General features: G+C 51.8%; 4 protein-coding genes across 5 annotated transcripts in view; 2 read left to right on the top strand and 2 right to left on the bottom strand.

Annotated features, from left to right (window-relative positions):
* Positions 1-2718, bottom strand: part of RGP1 (RGP1 homolog, RAB6A GEF complex partner 1) — a 25706-nt gene extending 22988 nt beyond the window's left edge. The window contains exon 1 of the mRNA XM_006187893.3: positions 2609-2718. The gene's annotated coding sequence lies outside the window, so the exon portion shown is untranslated. The remainder of the gene's footprint in view (positions 1-2608) is intronic.
* GBA2 (glucosylceramidase beta 2) overlaps positions 1-3944 on the top strand; it is an 11248-nt gene extending 7304 nt beyond the window's left edge. The window contains exons 6-17 of one of the 2 annotated variants that reach the window (XM_006187891.3): positions 161-263; positions 413-566; positions 657-782; positions 972-1144; positions 1365-1469; positions 1673-1780; positions 1882-2033; positions 2156-2262; positions 2408-2550; positions 2630-2745; positions 2842-3033; positions 3327-3944. In XM_006187891.3, the coding sequence (XP_006187953.1) occupies positions 161-263; positions 413-566; positions 657-782; positions 972-1144; positions 1365-1469; positions 1673-1780; positions 1882-2033; positions 2156-2262; positions 2408-2550; positions 2630-2745; positions 2842-3033; positions 3327-3605 (1758 nt within the window). In that variant the 3' untranslated portion in view covers positions 3606-3944. The remainder of the gene's footprint in view (positions 1-160; positions 264-412; positions 567-656; positions 783-971; positions 1145-1364; positions 1470-1672; positions 1781-1881; positions 2034-2155; positions 2263-2407; positions 2551-2629; positions 2746-2841; positions 3034-3326) is intronic. The other variant, XM_032477948.1, reaches the window with a different exon arrangement.
* Positions 3781-13112, bottom strand: CREB3 (cAMP responsive element binding protein 3). The gene is given in 12 exon segments (XM_032477951.1): positions 3781-4395; positions 4474-4558; positions 4645-4729; positions 5375-5443; positions 5557-5663; positions 6766-6789; positions 6791-6856; positions 6970-7037; positions 7114-7261; positions 7367-7504; positions 7728-7881; positions 12482-13112. Coding segments are annotated over 12 exon segments (1326 nt in total). The 5' UTR covers positions 12547-13112; the 3' UTR covers positions 3781-4078.
* The window catches only part of TLN1 (talin 1), a 31032-nt gene continuing 25821 nt past the window's right edge, over positions 7902-13112 (top strand). Inside the window, 1 exon segment of the mRNA XM_032477947.1 lies at positions 7902-8211. The gene's annotated coding sequence lies outside the window, so the exon portion shown is untranslated.

The following is a 13112-nucleotide window of genomic DNA, read 5'->3' as shown; positions in this document are numbered from 1 at the left end:
CATCCCACCATGGTCTCTTCATGTCCCAACTCCTGAGTCCCACCTGCACCACAACCCTTAAGCCTCTGGAAATTGGAGGTGGAAATATGTACACTAGAGTTAGTCAGAAGCCGGCGTACCTGTGGAGCTTCTCCTCACAGAGTCTTTGGCCCCTTAACAGGCAGATACCACGGTAACCCACATCACAGCCTTTGACCCTGACAGCACTGGGCAGCAGGTGTGGCAGGATCTACTTCAGGATGGACAGCTGGACTCCCCCGCTGGTGATGGGGGGGGGGTCGACAGGGAGGTGGTGGGAAGAGAGGTTGTCCTTGTCTTCAGAGCAGGGGTGGGAGGCCTGGTAATGAAGAGGCCTTACTCCCATGTTAGGGATCCCTGCGGCCTGTGCTGATCCATCTTGTGCTTCTCTCAGGCCGAAGCCCCACCTCGCAGAAAGGAGAAGGCATTGCTGGGGCTGTGTGTGCCACGGGCAAGCTGCCACCTAGAGGCCGGCGCAGCCTGGAGTTCTCACTGGCTTGGGACATGCCCAGAATCATGTTTGGAGCAAAGGGCCAGGTCCACTACAGGTGACAGGAATGAGAGAGTCCAAGGATCCACGGTGCTAGGGCTCTGGCCTGGAGCCCACATTCTCACCCCTCCCTTTCTCTCCACCCCAGGCGGTACACAAGGTTCTTTGGCCCTGATGGTGACGCAGCACCCACACTTAGCCACTATGCACTGTGCCGATACACAGACTGGGAAGAGAAGATCTCAGCTTGGCAGAGCCCGGTATTGGATGACAGGTGCCAGTGGGGACCATCTCTTGCCTTTCTCCCAGGCACTCACACTCCAGCTGAGACTCCTTGATTTACTCTCCACCCACTGAAGTCAGCAGGGATTCACTTAGTACCCCTATTCTGCTAGACCCCAGAATTCTGCCTTTCGTGGGAGGTCCACACTCATTAGACCATTCCCTCCTCCTGACTCCCCAGATCTCTGCCTGCCTGGTACAAATCTGCACTGTTCAATGAACTGTACTTCCTGGCTGATGGGGGCACAGTGTGGCTGGAAGTTCCTGAGGCCTCGCTACCAGAGGAGCTGGTGGGGAGCATGCATCAGCTGCACCCTATCCTGCGGGAGTATGGTCGATTCGGCTACCTTGAAGGTACAGGCTGCTGGGGGGCACAGTATGGCAGGCCGTACCCCTGCCCCAAGGCAGGAGGGTGGGTTTTGCCTATCCCAGGGTTCTGGTTGGGATGAGGGGTAACTGGCAGGTATGGAGTGTGACACTGCCTCACCCCCAACTCTAGAGGACTAGCTAGAGAGGGCAAGATGAAGAGGAAGCAGGAATTCTGGCAACAGTTGTGTCTCCCTCATTCCTCCAGGCCAGGAATATCGCATGTACAACACATATGATGTCCACTTCTATGCTTCCTTTGCCCTCATCATGCTGTGGCCCAAACTCGAGCTCAGCCTGCAGTATGACATGGGTGAGGGTCCCTTTGGTGCCTCTTCTGCCCTCTTAGCTCCCCACGCCCCTGAACCTTTGTGGCCCCTCAGACTGTCTCTTCCCTCAAGCGTACTTGCATTCTGCTTACTGGTTCCCCTCCGGAGTCACACACAGAGCTCTGTGCCCCATCCCAAGCCCACCCATTCCCTGCCCCGCCCCCCCCTTGTGTATCTGCTCCCCCAGCTCTGGCCACTCTCAGGGAGGACCTGACACAGCGACGGTACCTGATGAGTGGGATAATGGCACCCGTGAAAAGGAGGAACGTCATCCCCCATGACATTGGGGACCCAGGTAAAAGTCCCTCCACCACAAGGGAGCTCCCCTCCCTCAATTTCAGCACCGTCCACCCTACCGCCCAATGCAAACGAGGCAGGTTTCCTCTCCTCCCACAGATGATGAGCCGTGGCTCCGGGTCAATGCATATGTGGTCCACGATACTGCGGACTGGAAAGACCTGAACCTGAAGTTTGTGCTGCAGGTTTATCGGGACTACTACCTGACGGGTGACCAGAGCTTCCTGAGGGACATGTGGCCTGTGTGTCTTGTAAGGGATGTGTGTGCAGTGGCCAGCATGCCAGGGGTGTGCCTCGTGTTAGGGGAGAGCCCAGATGGCTACTGTCATCTTTCCTTAGTATCTGGGTCTTCAGTATCTTGGTCCCTCTCTAGGCCGTGATGGAGTCTGAAATGAAGTTTGACAAAGACCAAGATGGACTCATCGAGAATGGAGGCTACGCAGACCAAACCTATGATGGATGGGTCACCACAGGCCCCAGGTTGGGGGGTAGGGATTTCCGGGGGTCTGAGGTGGAGAACTGGGCACCAAGGGATTGTGAGCTCAAGAAGGGTGTCTCTGCCTGTTATACTGCATGGGAGTGGCTGGGCTGCCAGTGTGACCCCTGAACCTGTGTCCCTGACTAGTGCTTACTGTGGAGGACTGTGGCTGGCAGCTGTGGCTGTGATGGTCCGGATGGCTGCTCTGTGTGGGGCACCAGATGTCCAGGATAAGTTTTCTTCCATCCTTAGCCGGGGCCAAGAAGCCTATGAGAGACTGCTGTGGAATGGTGAGCTGGGGGATCCTAAGGAGTCTTAAGGTAGCCGTGGGGACGCAAGGAGCCTTACTTTGTCTTTCCTCTCCTCCAGGCCGCTATTACAACTATGATTGCAGCTCTCAGCCTCAGTCCTTTAGCATCATGTCTGACCAGTGTGCTGGCCAGTGGTTCCTGAGGGCCAGTGGCCTAGGAGAAGGAGACAGTGAGGTAAGAGACTAGAAGGAGGAGCCAAAGATAAAGGTGGGTTTTTCCTGGACGTGGGAAGCAAGTTTAAGAGACCCTATTTCTTCCCTCCCCCTCTAGGTATTTCCTACCCAACATGTGGTCCGTGCTCTCCAAACTATCTTTGAGTTCAATGTCCAGGCCTTTGCAGGAGGGGCCATGGGGGCTGTGAATGGGATGCAGCCCCATGGTGTTCCTGATAGATCCAGTGTCCAGTCTGATGAAGTCTGGGTGGGTGTGGTCTACGGGCTGGCAGCCACCATGATCCAAGAGGTAATGCTCTCCCTTCCCTATCTCTCTGCCATCTGTACCTTGGCCTAGCAAACCTCCTCAGCTATCAAACTTCTGTTCAGCCTAATCCAATACATATAAACCATCCAGAAAGCCTCCCACTCTTCCCTAATGTGCATTTCATCTCCTGCCTTCAGGCTTCTTCCTGAGTCAAATTTGTCTCCCCTGCTAGCTGGGAACTCCCTGAGGGCAAAGACCCTTATTGTCTCCATCTATCCAGCTGAAATGGCTTTTCAGGGGTTGCCAAGAAATATGACTGTCATCTCTCCCTACAGGGCCTGACTTGGGAGGGCTTCCGGACAGCCGAAGGCTGCTACCGTACTGTGTGGGAGCGCCTGGGCCTGGCTTTCCAGACTCCTGAGGCATACTGCCAGCAGCGGGTGTATCGCTCGCTGGCCTACATGCGGCCACTAAGCATCTGGGCCATGCAGCTGGCCCTGCAGCAGCAGCAGCATAAAAAGGCCTCTGGGCCAAAAGCCAAACAGGGCACAGGACTAAGCATGGGACCCAAACTTGGACCAAAAGAAACCATGGCAAACCCAAGCCCAGAGTGAGCCCTCTGAACTGTGGGAAGGAGGCACTAACAGCTCAGCCTCCAGCCCGGCCTTTCCTCCTCCACCACCCCAACCCCACCCAGTCTCCTGCAGCCCTGAGCCACCAGGACAATCATGCCTTCCCTTCTCCTCACCCAAAGGCGCCAGCAGAGAGGGGTTGAGGGTACCCCAAGCATCAGAATCACTTATTTATTTCTTTCTTCACCCCATCCCCTCACTGCATGAAATGCTCAAGGAGGTCCCAGGTCCATTCATGGGGTGAATGCGTGATTGATTCTCCCAGGCCCATTCATGGGGTGGCAGACATACGTGGGTACAAATAAAAGACCCAGAAAACCAGTAAGTGTAGTGTGTTTGATCCTGAGGCTTCCTGACAGGGCTCAAGACCTGAGGCTAGCCCTCTCCCATTCCTTTTCCTTTGAACCTGGACTGGGGGCACCAGTGTCTGGCTGAGGAACCCCAAATCCTCACATCTAGCCTGAGTATCTGCCCTGCAAGATAACAGACATGGGGCTACAGCTAGGGAGCCATCCTCCCTCTCTCGTGACATTTGCATGCAGGGGTAAGATAGGACCTGGGCAGGAGGACTTTGAGAAATGGTCAAGCAGTGGCAACTTCAGGGAACACTCTGCACCAGGAACCTGAGACATGCGGTAGAACAGGCAGCAAGAGTTGCTAGGAGCCTGGAATTTGTGATCTGAGTTGTCCTTTGGTACCTCTGACTGCAGGGCAGGCAGCTCCAGCTGGTGAGGGTCCTCGCTGGGGAGGGCACGAAGCTGGCGGGACAACACTGAGGAGACAAAGACTGTTCAGGGGCAGGCTGGGTTCTGCCCTAGCCCTCCCTTAATGGCATGCTCAAGCCTCTCACCTCTGTGCTCAGCTGGCAGGTTCTGCCCTGTGTTAGAGGAGTACATAGCAGGCATGAAGAGAAGACAGAAGGAGAACAGCAGGACCTGGAGCACAGGAAAAAAAGAGATAAAGGCTCTGGATTGTACCCCTGTCCCTATGCCACTTGAGGAAAGAATCTCTCCATCCTCACCAAGACACAGGTACTGCTGCTGCTGGCTTTGTCTGCTGTCTGAATCACCATGGCCTGGAGTCTCCTCAGCTGATCCAAAAGGGACCTAGGGGGAGAGAGAGGGGGCAGTGACCAGGCTCTGGCCTGGCACCCTGACATAACATACAACAAAACCATCCTGTTAAGCCACCCTCTCCATCTGTGCACTGGATCCTCTCTTTTACTTTCTGACCTATTTTTGCAAGTGATCTCTTCCTCTCTGTAAACAAAATGCCTGAAGTTCCTCATTAAAACAAACACACACCCTCTGCCCTGCCCTGACTTAAACTCCTTTTGCAAACACCTTCAGTGGTTCTCCTGCTCCACACAGAATCCTCACCAGGGATTCTACATTCTCTGCCTTCTGGCCCAACTCACCTATGTTAGGTTCCGGCCGGACTAGACTGTGCTGTGTTCTCTCTGCCTAGAATGCTCTCCACCCACCCCAGAATCCTATCACTATCAAATGCCATCTGCCACAAAAGGTCTTTCTTACTCCATCCTTTCTCTTTCTTGATACATATCCATAATTATTTGTGAATTTATTCCCCATTACTGTGAGCCTCTTGGAACTAGAGACCCACTAAAGGCCAAGCATCAGACCTCACATGGGGAAGCTACCCAGTCAGAAATGAAGTATGGAGCAGGGGAAAGAGTGAGACAGTATTAAGTGGGAAGGATGAGAAAAGACTGATGTTGAAGAGTTGCTTACAGATTCTGTTCTTCCAGGAGCTGGACTCTGTTCTGTAGCTCCAGATTCTGGGCTGTGTATTTCAAGACCCTGGGGGAATAACAGGGATGTGGGGATACAGCCTGTATCCTCCCTTCAAAAACCTAACCCTTCCAATGACCTGTTTCCCCACCACCACCCCCGAGTCCCTCTACCCTACATACCTACTCTCTAAACCCCCCACATACACCTTCTTCTTCCTGCGGCTCTCTTGAGCAGACTTTTTGTTTCGAATCTTCCTCCGCACCCGTTTCAGAACTTGTTCCTCCATCTGAGAGAAGGGAAAAGGGGTATCATCAGAGGAACATTAGATCAAAGAGTTTGAAGGCAACTGAGTTCAATCTTCCCAATGTGGAAACTCCTACAGCTTCCCTGACCAATAGGCACTCTGCTTCTGTCTGAATGCTTCCAAGGACCAAGCATTAATGCCCTCAGAAGCCAGACCACTTTAGTAATTCTATTAATTAAAAAAAAAAGACTTCCTTATCATGAGCCAACATCTGCCTTTATTATTGCCACCTACTAGATTTACCTAGCACCCAATCTCTGAGGCCATATAGAAAAAAGATCTTTAGCCATTTTAAAGCACGCCTTTTTTTTTTTTCAGAGTTAAAAAAAAAATTTAGCCAAAATTTTTAAGTCATCATCTTCTCTCCTCAGGATGGACTACACCGTCTTAATATCTGTCAAAGATCTGGGCTCAAATTTGAACACTAATGTGTTTTGTCCAGTATAAAGGAGAGCAAGATGGTTACTACCCTTCTAGAGATGACACTATTAGATACTAGGCATCTACTGACACAGCTTCCAAACCTCATTCACTTTTTTAGTAGTCATATCACATGTTGACTCATCTTGTACTGTGAAGAAATTAAAATTCTCTTAACCTTTCTGTCAACAAACAATTGATTTCATCACAGTATCACAATACTGCACATGTGAAGCTGCCACCCATTGCTTGAAACTTAAAACTCAGGATTTTACATTTATCCTTGTTATACTAGATAGTCCAGCCTTGATGAACTCTAAAACTCAATTTTACCATTCAGCTATAGGTGGATTAGTGTGAAACCAGTGAAATCTGTGTCAGGGCCCCTTGCTTCTATGGTACCTTCCAAATTCTTAACTAATATTACACTGATAATTTTGAATTCTTTTAAAGAGAACACCAAAATATGCACAAGCCCTACAAAACTAGGATCTGCCCTTTCCATCCGGCATATGAACTATGTGCTACAGCTTCCAACTAGCAGCTGATTTGCTAATCTCTCACTTTAGTCCTTTTTCAAGTTACTGATATAAAATTAACAGAATTGGCCTACTTGGGACTCACAACCCACCTCCAGCTTCTGCTTCTCCAATGGGAGTCTTACCTTAGTGAGAGGAAGTGTCCCAGGACAGAGTAAGTCCCTCCTTGTCCAATAGCCTCTTCTCCTCATCTGTCAGTATTAGCCCAGCAATCTCCTGGGGTTTCGGAAAGGTGGGCAGCAGAGTTGCAAGGGGATGTCGGAAAGGAATGAGGAATCCTGCCCGAACCCGTGGAATGTGGGAATAATCTTGTAAATCAAGTCAAGTACCTGCTCTGCTGGCTCTTCCACAGAAAGTGGAATCATCTGCGCCCCCTCTTTTCCATAGCTCTCAATCTCTGCAAAATAGAAAGTATGAATAGCCAGGCCCATGAGACCTCTCTTCCCCCAAAACTTCACTTATTTCAGACTCACCTAGATCTATGGACACATGCTCCTGTGGGAGAGAATAGGTGTGATCGTGGTGGACAAGACAGCGGCGAGAATTGCTGAGAACGTTCAACGATGGTGGGGGGCTCGACAGGGAGCTTAGGAAATCCTCTATGTCCCAATTGTTCAGTGCCTGCACAGGGTTCAAACCAACAGGCCTTTACCTATCACCACCCCCAGCCACAGGGACGCCCCCCTACCCCGCCCCGCGCCTGCCCGACTCAGAGCCCCCACCCACCTCAGAAAACGGCAGCTCCCAATCCAGGGAAGCCTCAAGGGCCTCGTCGGGCGCCGCCCCCAAACCTCCGCTTTCCTCGAGCAGGAAGTCCAGCAGGTCATGATCACCTGGGTCCAACGCCAGCTCCGTATGAGACATCTGCGGCAAAGATGAGCAGTAACCCAGGAGTTGAACCCTCCACCCGGCCCCATTCCCAAATCCCACGCACGACGCCCCCACCGGCTGTCGATCGGCCCCTACCTATCCGCTCGCTCTTTAGCGGGTTCTCCTCAGAGCAGCTAGCTGTGGCTCACAAACCGGACCCACCACCCAGACTCCAAGTTATCCGCAACTTCCAACACAACACAAGTGACGCACTTACCCGCGAGGCATCCCGGGACTTGGAGTCCTCCTGACGCGGAAGCGCCGCGGTCGGCGCCACGTCCCGGGCTCTATGCAAATAGAGGGGACGTCCCTGCCGCCGCTCACACCCCGGGGCGGGCATTCTGGGGAGGAGGCTCCACCTTCGCCCCGGGCTAGAAAAAGGAAAGCTTAGAGCCTAAAAGGGAACTCGGGCGCAGTTCGAACGTTTTCTCCGGATTGCGCCGCACCCTCGCTTCCTGCCGGGGAGGGGCTGCCGGTGGGCGGCGGGCTCACGAGCATCGAGAGCTGGGGCCAGAGTAGCTTCCTGCAGTCCCCGCGACCATAGAGCGCCGGCCCAGGGCGCCGCCCGCGGGTGGGGGACGTTCCCGGGACGGAAGTGGCCGAGAGAGTGTCGAAGGGAGGGCGAGGCCGTAGCCCCAGAGCCACCCGGAGAAGCAGCGGGTTAGCGGCCGGCGGGCGGGGCACAGAGCCGGGCAGCGCAGGTAGGCCGGACCGGGCCGAGCTGGGGCTTCAGGGTGGGGCTGCGAGGCCAGGCCCGGGAGGCGGGCGGGCGGGCGGGGCCCCTGACTCTACTGCGTCTCCTGCTTCGGGTCCTGTTGGAGAGGTCAGCGTCCAGTGTATCTCGGCTGGGGCTCGGAGTTACATAGGCCGTTTTGCGGGAGCCAGACCCTTCCTCGGAGCCGTCCTCTATCTGAGATAGGTTTGGGGGAGGGTGAAAAGTGGGGTGGCAGGGCGGGGATCGGCTTTGAGGTTAGCTGATAGCGGTTATGTGGGTAGAAACGAATTGGGTGAGTTGGGAATTAGGTGGAGTTATTTTAGCAGTTAAGGTTAACTTTAGGAGTTATAAAGCTGGGGTTAAACTTTAGAGTTATTAGTGTGAGTCAGGTTTGTTTTGTGTAGGTGAAGTTTGGATTGAGGGCATTACTTTCTTTTCTAGGATGGCCAACATAAGTCAGAGAGTTCAGGGTCAGGTTAAGGATCAGCAACAGGAATTAGGTTAGAAGTCCAGTTTTAAGGATTAGAGAACGTTGGCATAGCTAGTATTAGGGATAAACAGTGAAGAGGTGAATCAGGAATCAAGTGACAAATGAGCATTATTTAGGTTTAGGGGGTCAAGATTTAGGATTAAGGTCGAGATTTGGTGCTAAAGGTAAAATTAGATCAAAATTAGGGATCAGGGATTCGATACAAGTGTCTGCTAGGAAAGGGATAAATGTCAAAGCCAGTACTGGGAATCAGGAGACAAATTAGGATCGGGGTTAATATTAGGAATTAGGGACAGTTTTAGCGGTTGTAGTTGAGGTCAGGGTAGTTGATCTTGGGCAGGTAAAGTTTAACACATTAGCAATAGGTAGATGCCCTTGTTTTGTGAGGAATGTTCTTATTCCTGCGTAGTCACGGGGGCTTTTGTGGCCCAGAGAAATGACAAACTAATTTCAGGCTAGGGTTCTGAGCTTCAGATAGAATTGCGGACATCTGGGATTCCAGCTTCTTCCTTCTATTCTCTAAGGCCAAGGCTCTTGCTGTGGCCACCACAGTTGAGGGGCAGGGGCTCTTGGACCACGCTGTTTACCAGATAGGAGGTGGGAAAGGGTTAGGGACTGGGGAGGTATACATGGCCTAGTCATAAGTGGAGGACTGCCTAGGGGAGAAGGGACTGGTGATTAAGGGGAAGCTGACCAAGGAAACACTGTTGCCATACGAAAGTGGGATGGCTTAATCCTCTGAAAATTCAGCCCTGCTGCCTCCTATTTCCCTCATTCCCTAGAAATTAAGCCCTCTTCTCCAACTCTCCTCCCTGGCCCTGCATTGCACACCCTTCCCTGCCTCACCCCTTACATACTACTTTCCTTGCATTTGGCTCTCCCATGCTGTTCACCTTAAACCATTCGTTCTCAGCCTCAATTCTACCTCCCTTCCCACCCCTTAATCCACACATGCCGTCTTAATTTAACCTCGCACAAATCTGAGCTTTCCCATCATTTTAAAGCACTCACCATTTTCACCTGCTTATTCACCTGCATACATTCTGGTCATCTGCTGAATACCCCACCCCTAGCCCACCACAACTTCCAAGTCCCTGAGGTCCCTGCTATGTGCCATTCCCTGATTCTAAACCTCCTTAATTTCTTGATCCAGTTATAGATCCCCTTCCCCCACCCCCAAACAGAAAAGAGGAAATGAGAACCAAAGAGGAAACTGGGTCTTGCTGATCCCACGCCCAGCCAGGCCACTGACCACGCCCCCATTTCACTCCCAGCCTGACCCTGGCACTGACCGCAACACTATCCCCTCCCCAGCTTGATCCAGCCTCTGGCTGCATCCCATCCCCCTCAACTCCATCTTTACTTAGACACTGCTAATATCCCTTCAGTCTCCTCCCCGCCATCCCAGTCTAATTTAGCCACTGACCACAGCCCCATCTCTTCACAACCTCCTGCAGCCTAACCTGGCCTCTGACCTCACTCTGTCATTCCCTGTCTTAGCCACTGTGCACATAATTATTCTTCCTCTTTCTCCGGCCCCATCCAGTGACTAATTATATCTGTATTTTTCCTACTGTTATCTTCCCCAGCCTTTCTCTACACTGTCTTCCCCATTTCCAGCCTGATACAGTCATTAACCCTATCCCTTGTGCACCTACTTGGTTACTGACCACACCCCCTAACCACAGCCTCATCTTCACATTCTCAGCAACACCTGATCCTTTCTTTCCCCCTCTTCCCAGTTTCTTACCTAAACTCAAGCTGCTCTAGCCACTCTGAATGGCTGCTAATGACTGGAAGCTATGGGACCCCACCCTGACTTTGGGCCCTGGTTCCTGAGGGATGACAGGACAGACTATCATCAGGTCTTGTCAGTTCTACCTCTTAAAATTTCTAATGAGAGACACTCTCCTTTTCACTGTTCTAACTCCACCTTCATTACCTCTCACTTGTACTAATGCAATCTCCAAGGTAGCTGCCAGAGTTATTTTCCTACAGGCTAGTTCTGGTTATGTCCTTTCCCTGCCCAAAGCCCCCCTTGGCCTCCTGTTGCCCTCCGGATGGTGAAATTCTGCATACTCCTCGAGTCCTCTCCTACCGTCCCATCCTAACCTTGACTTCCTCATCGCTGCTCACTTGCAGGTACTCTGTGCTTCAACCAGCCTGCCTACTCACTTCCCTGAATGCTCTTCCATGATTTCCTGCTTCTCCACCTTTGCTTATGCACTTCTGTCTGCCTGGAGTGCTGCCCTTGACTCATCTCTGGCTGACTGGCGGCTGGCTGGCTGGCACAGTGGAGAGAGCTTGGGCTTTGGAGTCAGAGAAACCTGGGTTCGGATCCTGGCTTCACAACTTATTAGCTATGTGACTTTGGACAAGTACTTGAATAAGTGTTTAACTTCGTTGAGCCTCAGTTTCCTAATCTGGAAAAATGGAAATAACGACACCTAACTTGCAGGGTTATAAGGATTAAATGAAAAATGTACACTAAGCCTTTGACGTATAGTCAGTAAAAGACAGATTATTGTTCTTTTTTATTATCTTTATTTTTAAAAATCCTAACTTAAATGACACTTTGCATGGAGACATTTTAGTCCCCTTTCCCTAAACTAAAGGGATCTCTCCCATGAGCACGTACCGCTTGCCTCTTAACCACCACATCCTGCCTCTGTCATAACTCTATAGTGGTTTATCCACTCTGTTGACTGGGAGCCCCTGGAGGGCAGGGAGCCCCTTGAGGGCAGAGGCTAGGGCTCTTCTTCGTTCCCAGCCACTGAGAGTTTGGCCAAGGGCCTTCCCCACAATAGGCCCTCAAAAGTACTCACTGGATAGTAATGGGAGGAGAGATGTTCAGGGCCAAATGTTTTGTGTGTTTGCCAATAGAGGTATTTATGGGGAAGCTGTGTACACGGGATAGTCTTTTCAGGAAGATAACGTGGTTGTGATGGATCCGTGTAGGGGCTGTGTGTTTGAGATCATGTGTATGTAGAGACACTGCAAGTACTTTTGGAGGAAAGAGCTCTGTGCATAAGCTGGGGTACATTTAGGGAGAATGCATGTGTAAGGATGTAGGTGGGGAAGGACTGTGTTGGGGGAAGTCAGGTCCAGCCCTTCAGCTGCCCAGTCCAGCCCTAAATGAGCCTCCAGCAGCCTGAGGCCGGATATGTCAGTCTCACCCACAACCCTCCCCCACTCCCCGCGGTTACAGACTCAGAGGCCAAATTTGGTAACAGAGTGAGCGTTACTCCCCCAACCCTCTTACTATCTGACTCTATCTTCAGCTTTCTCTCTCCTTTGTTCCTCTCTGTAACTCCCTATCTTTCTGCAGCTCCCTTTGTAGGTATCTGCTCGGACTATATTCTCTATGAACCCCTAATTCCTTACCCCCAGTACACTTACATTCCATTCCTTGCTGGGATTTGACCTCCTGTCCTCCATTCCCCCCCCCTCCAATTGCCCAACTCTTCTGGAATGCATCTCAGGAATGTCTTGAGGGAGGAGGAGTTCTCTGGGAGGGGGACATGGGGGGGGGCATTGTTGCTGTTCCATAAAACATGATGGAAAGGGGAGCAAAATTCTCAGGCCAGAACAGGAATTGCCTAGCTTCTCACCATACTTCAGGGGCCTGATTCTGTTCTATAGTTACCCCCAATTCACTCCTCAGTCCCCTCTCCTCCCCCACTCTCTTGTAGCCATGTGGATGTCCACTCAGGGCCAAGCTGAAAGTGAGGGTGGCCATGACTCAACTCCCTTATCGGGGTCTCACCAGAGGTTTCCGTGCTTGAGGAAGAAGGGGGTGTCCATATGTCCACAGGAAATGGGGGGAGACATGCAGTTTCAGCTTAGGGTGCCAGATCTTTTCATTGTGCCCTCAGCTTCGCAGACCCTCCAGCCTACCAGCGACCCGACAGCCAGGTCTGTCCAGCTATTGGGAGAAATGCCCCAGGAATGGGGAGGGGGACAGAGACTTGTCACTGGGGGTGCTGGGAGTAAAGATAGAGGGCAAGTGGTTTCTTAATTTTTGAGACTCTAGGTTATTTATAAGGTTGGAAATGGTGTATCAGACCCCTGATCCAGACCTTTCCCTCATCTGCCTCCTGTCTCTTTCTACCTAGATTTTCAATCACTTCTAATCTCTTCATCCTCCCAAAACACACTCCTTCGAAACTTCCCTGGTTTTCAACTGCCTTCTGTTTCCTAACATCCCCATCTCTGCTTCCAACCTTACCCCTAGTCCTGCTTTTCCCCCCTCAGGGCTAGCAGTTTGCCTAGAGGGGACTGGGCAGTCTGGATTTGCTCATGCTCTTAGGTCAGGGGCACCAATCCCTGTATGGAGCCGGGTCACATCATCAGCTGCCAGGCAGACTTGTCTTGTGCACTGTGCGCCACCTGCTGCC

Source organism: Camelus ferus, chromosome 4, assembly GCF_009834535.1.
Source record: "Camelus ferus isolate YT-003-E chromosome 4, BCGSAC_Cfer_1.0, whole genome shotgun sequence".
In the NCBI taxonomy this organism is placed as follows: Eukaryota; Metazoa; Chordata; class Mammalia; order Artiodactyla; family Camelidae; genus Camelus; species Camelus ferus.
Note: the sequence above shows the minus strand (reverse complement) of the source record. Positions and strands in the feature narration are given on the sequence as shown.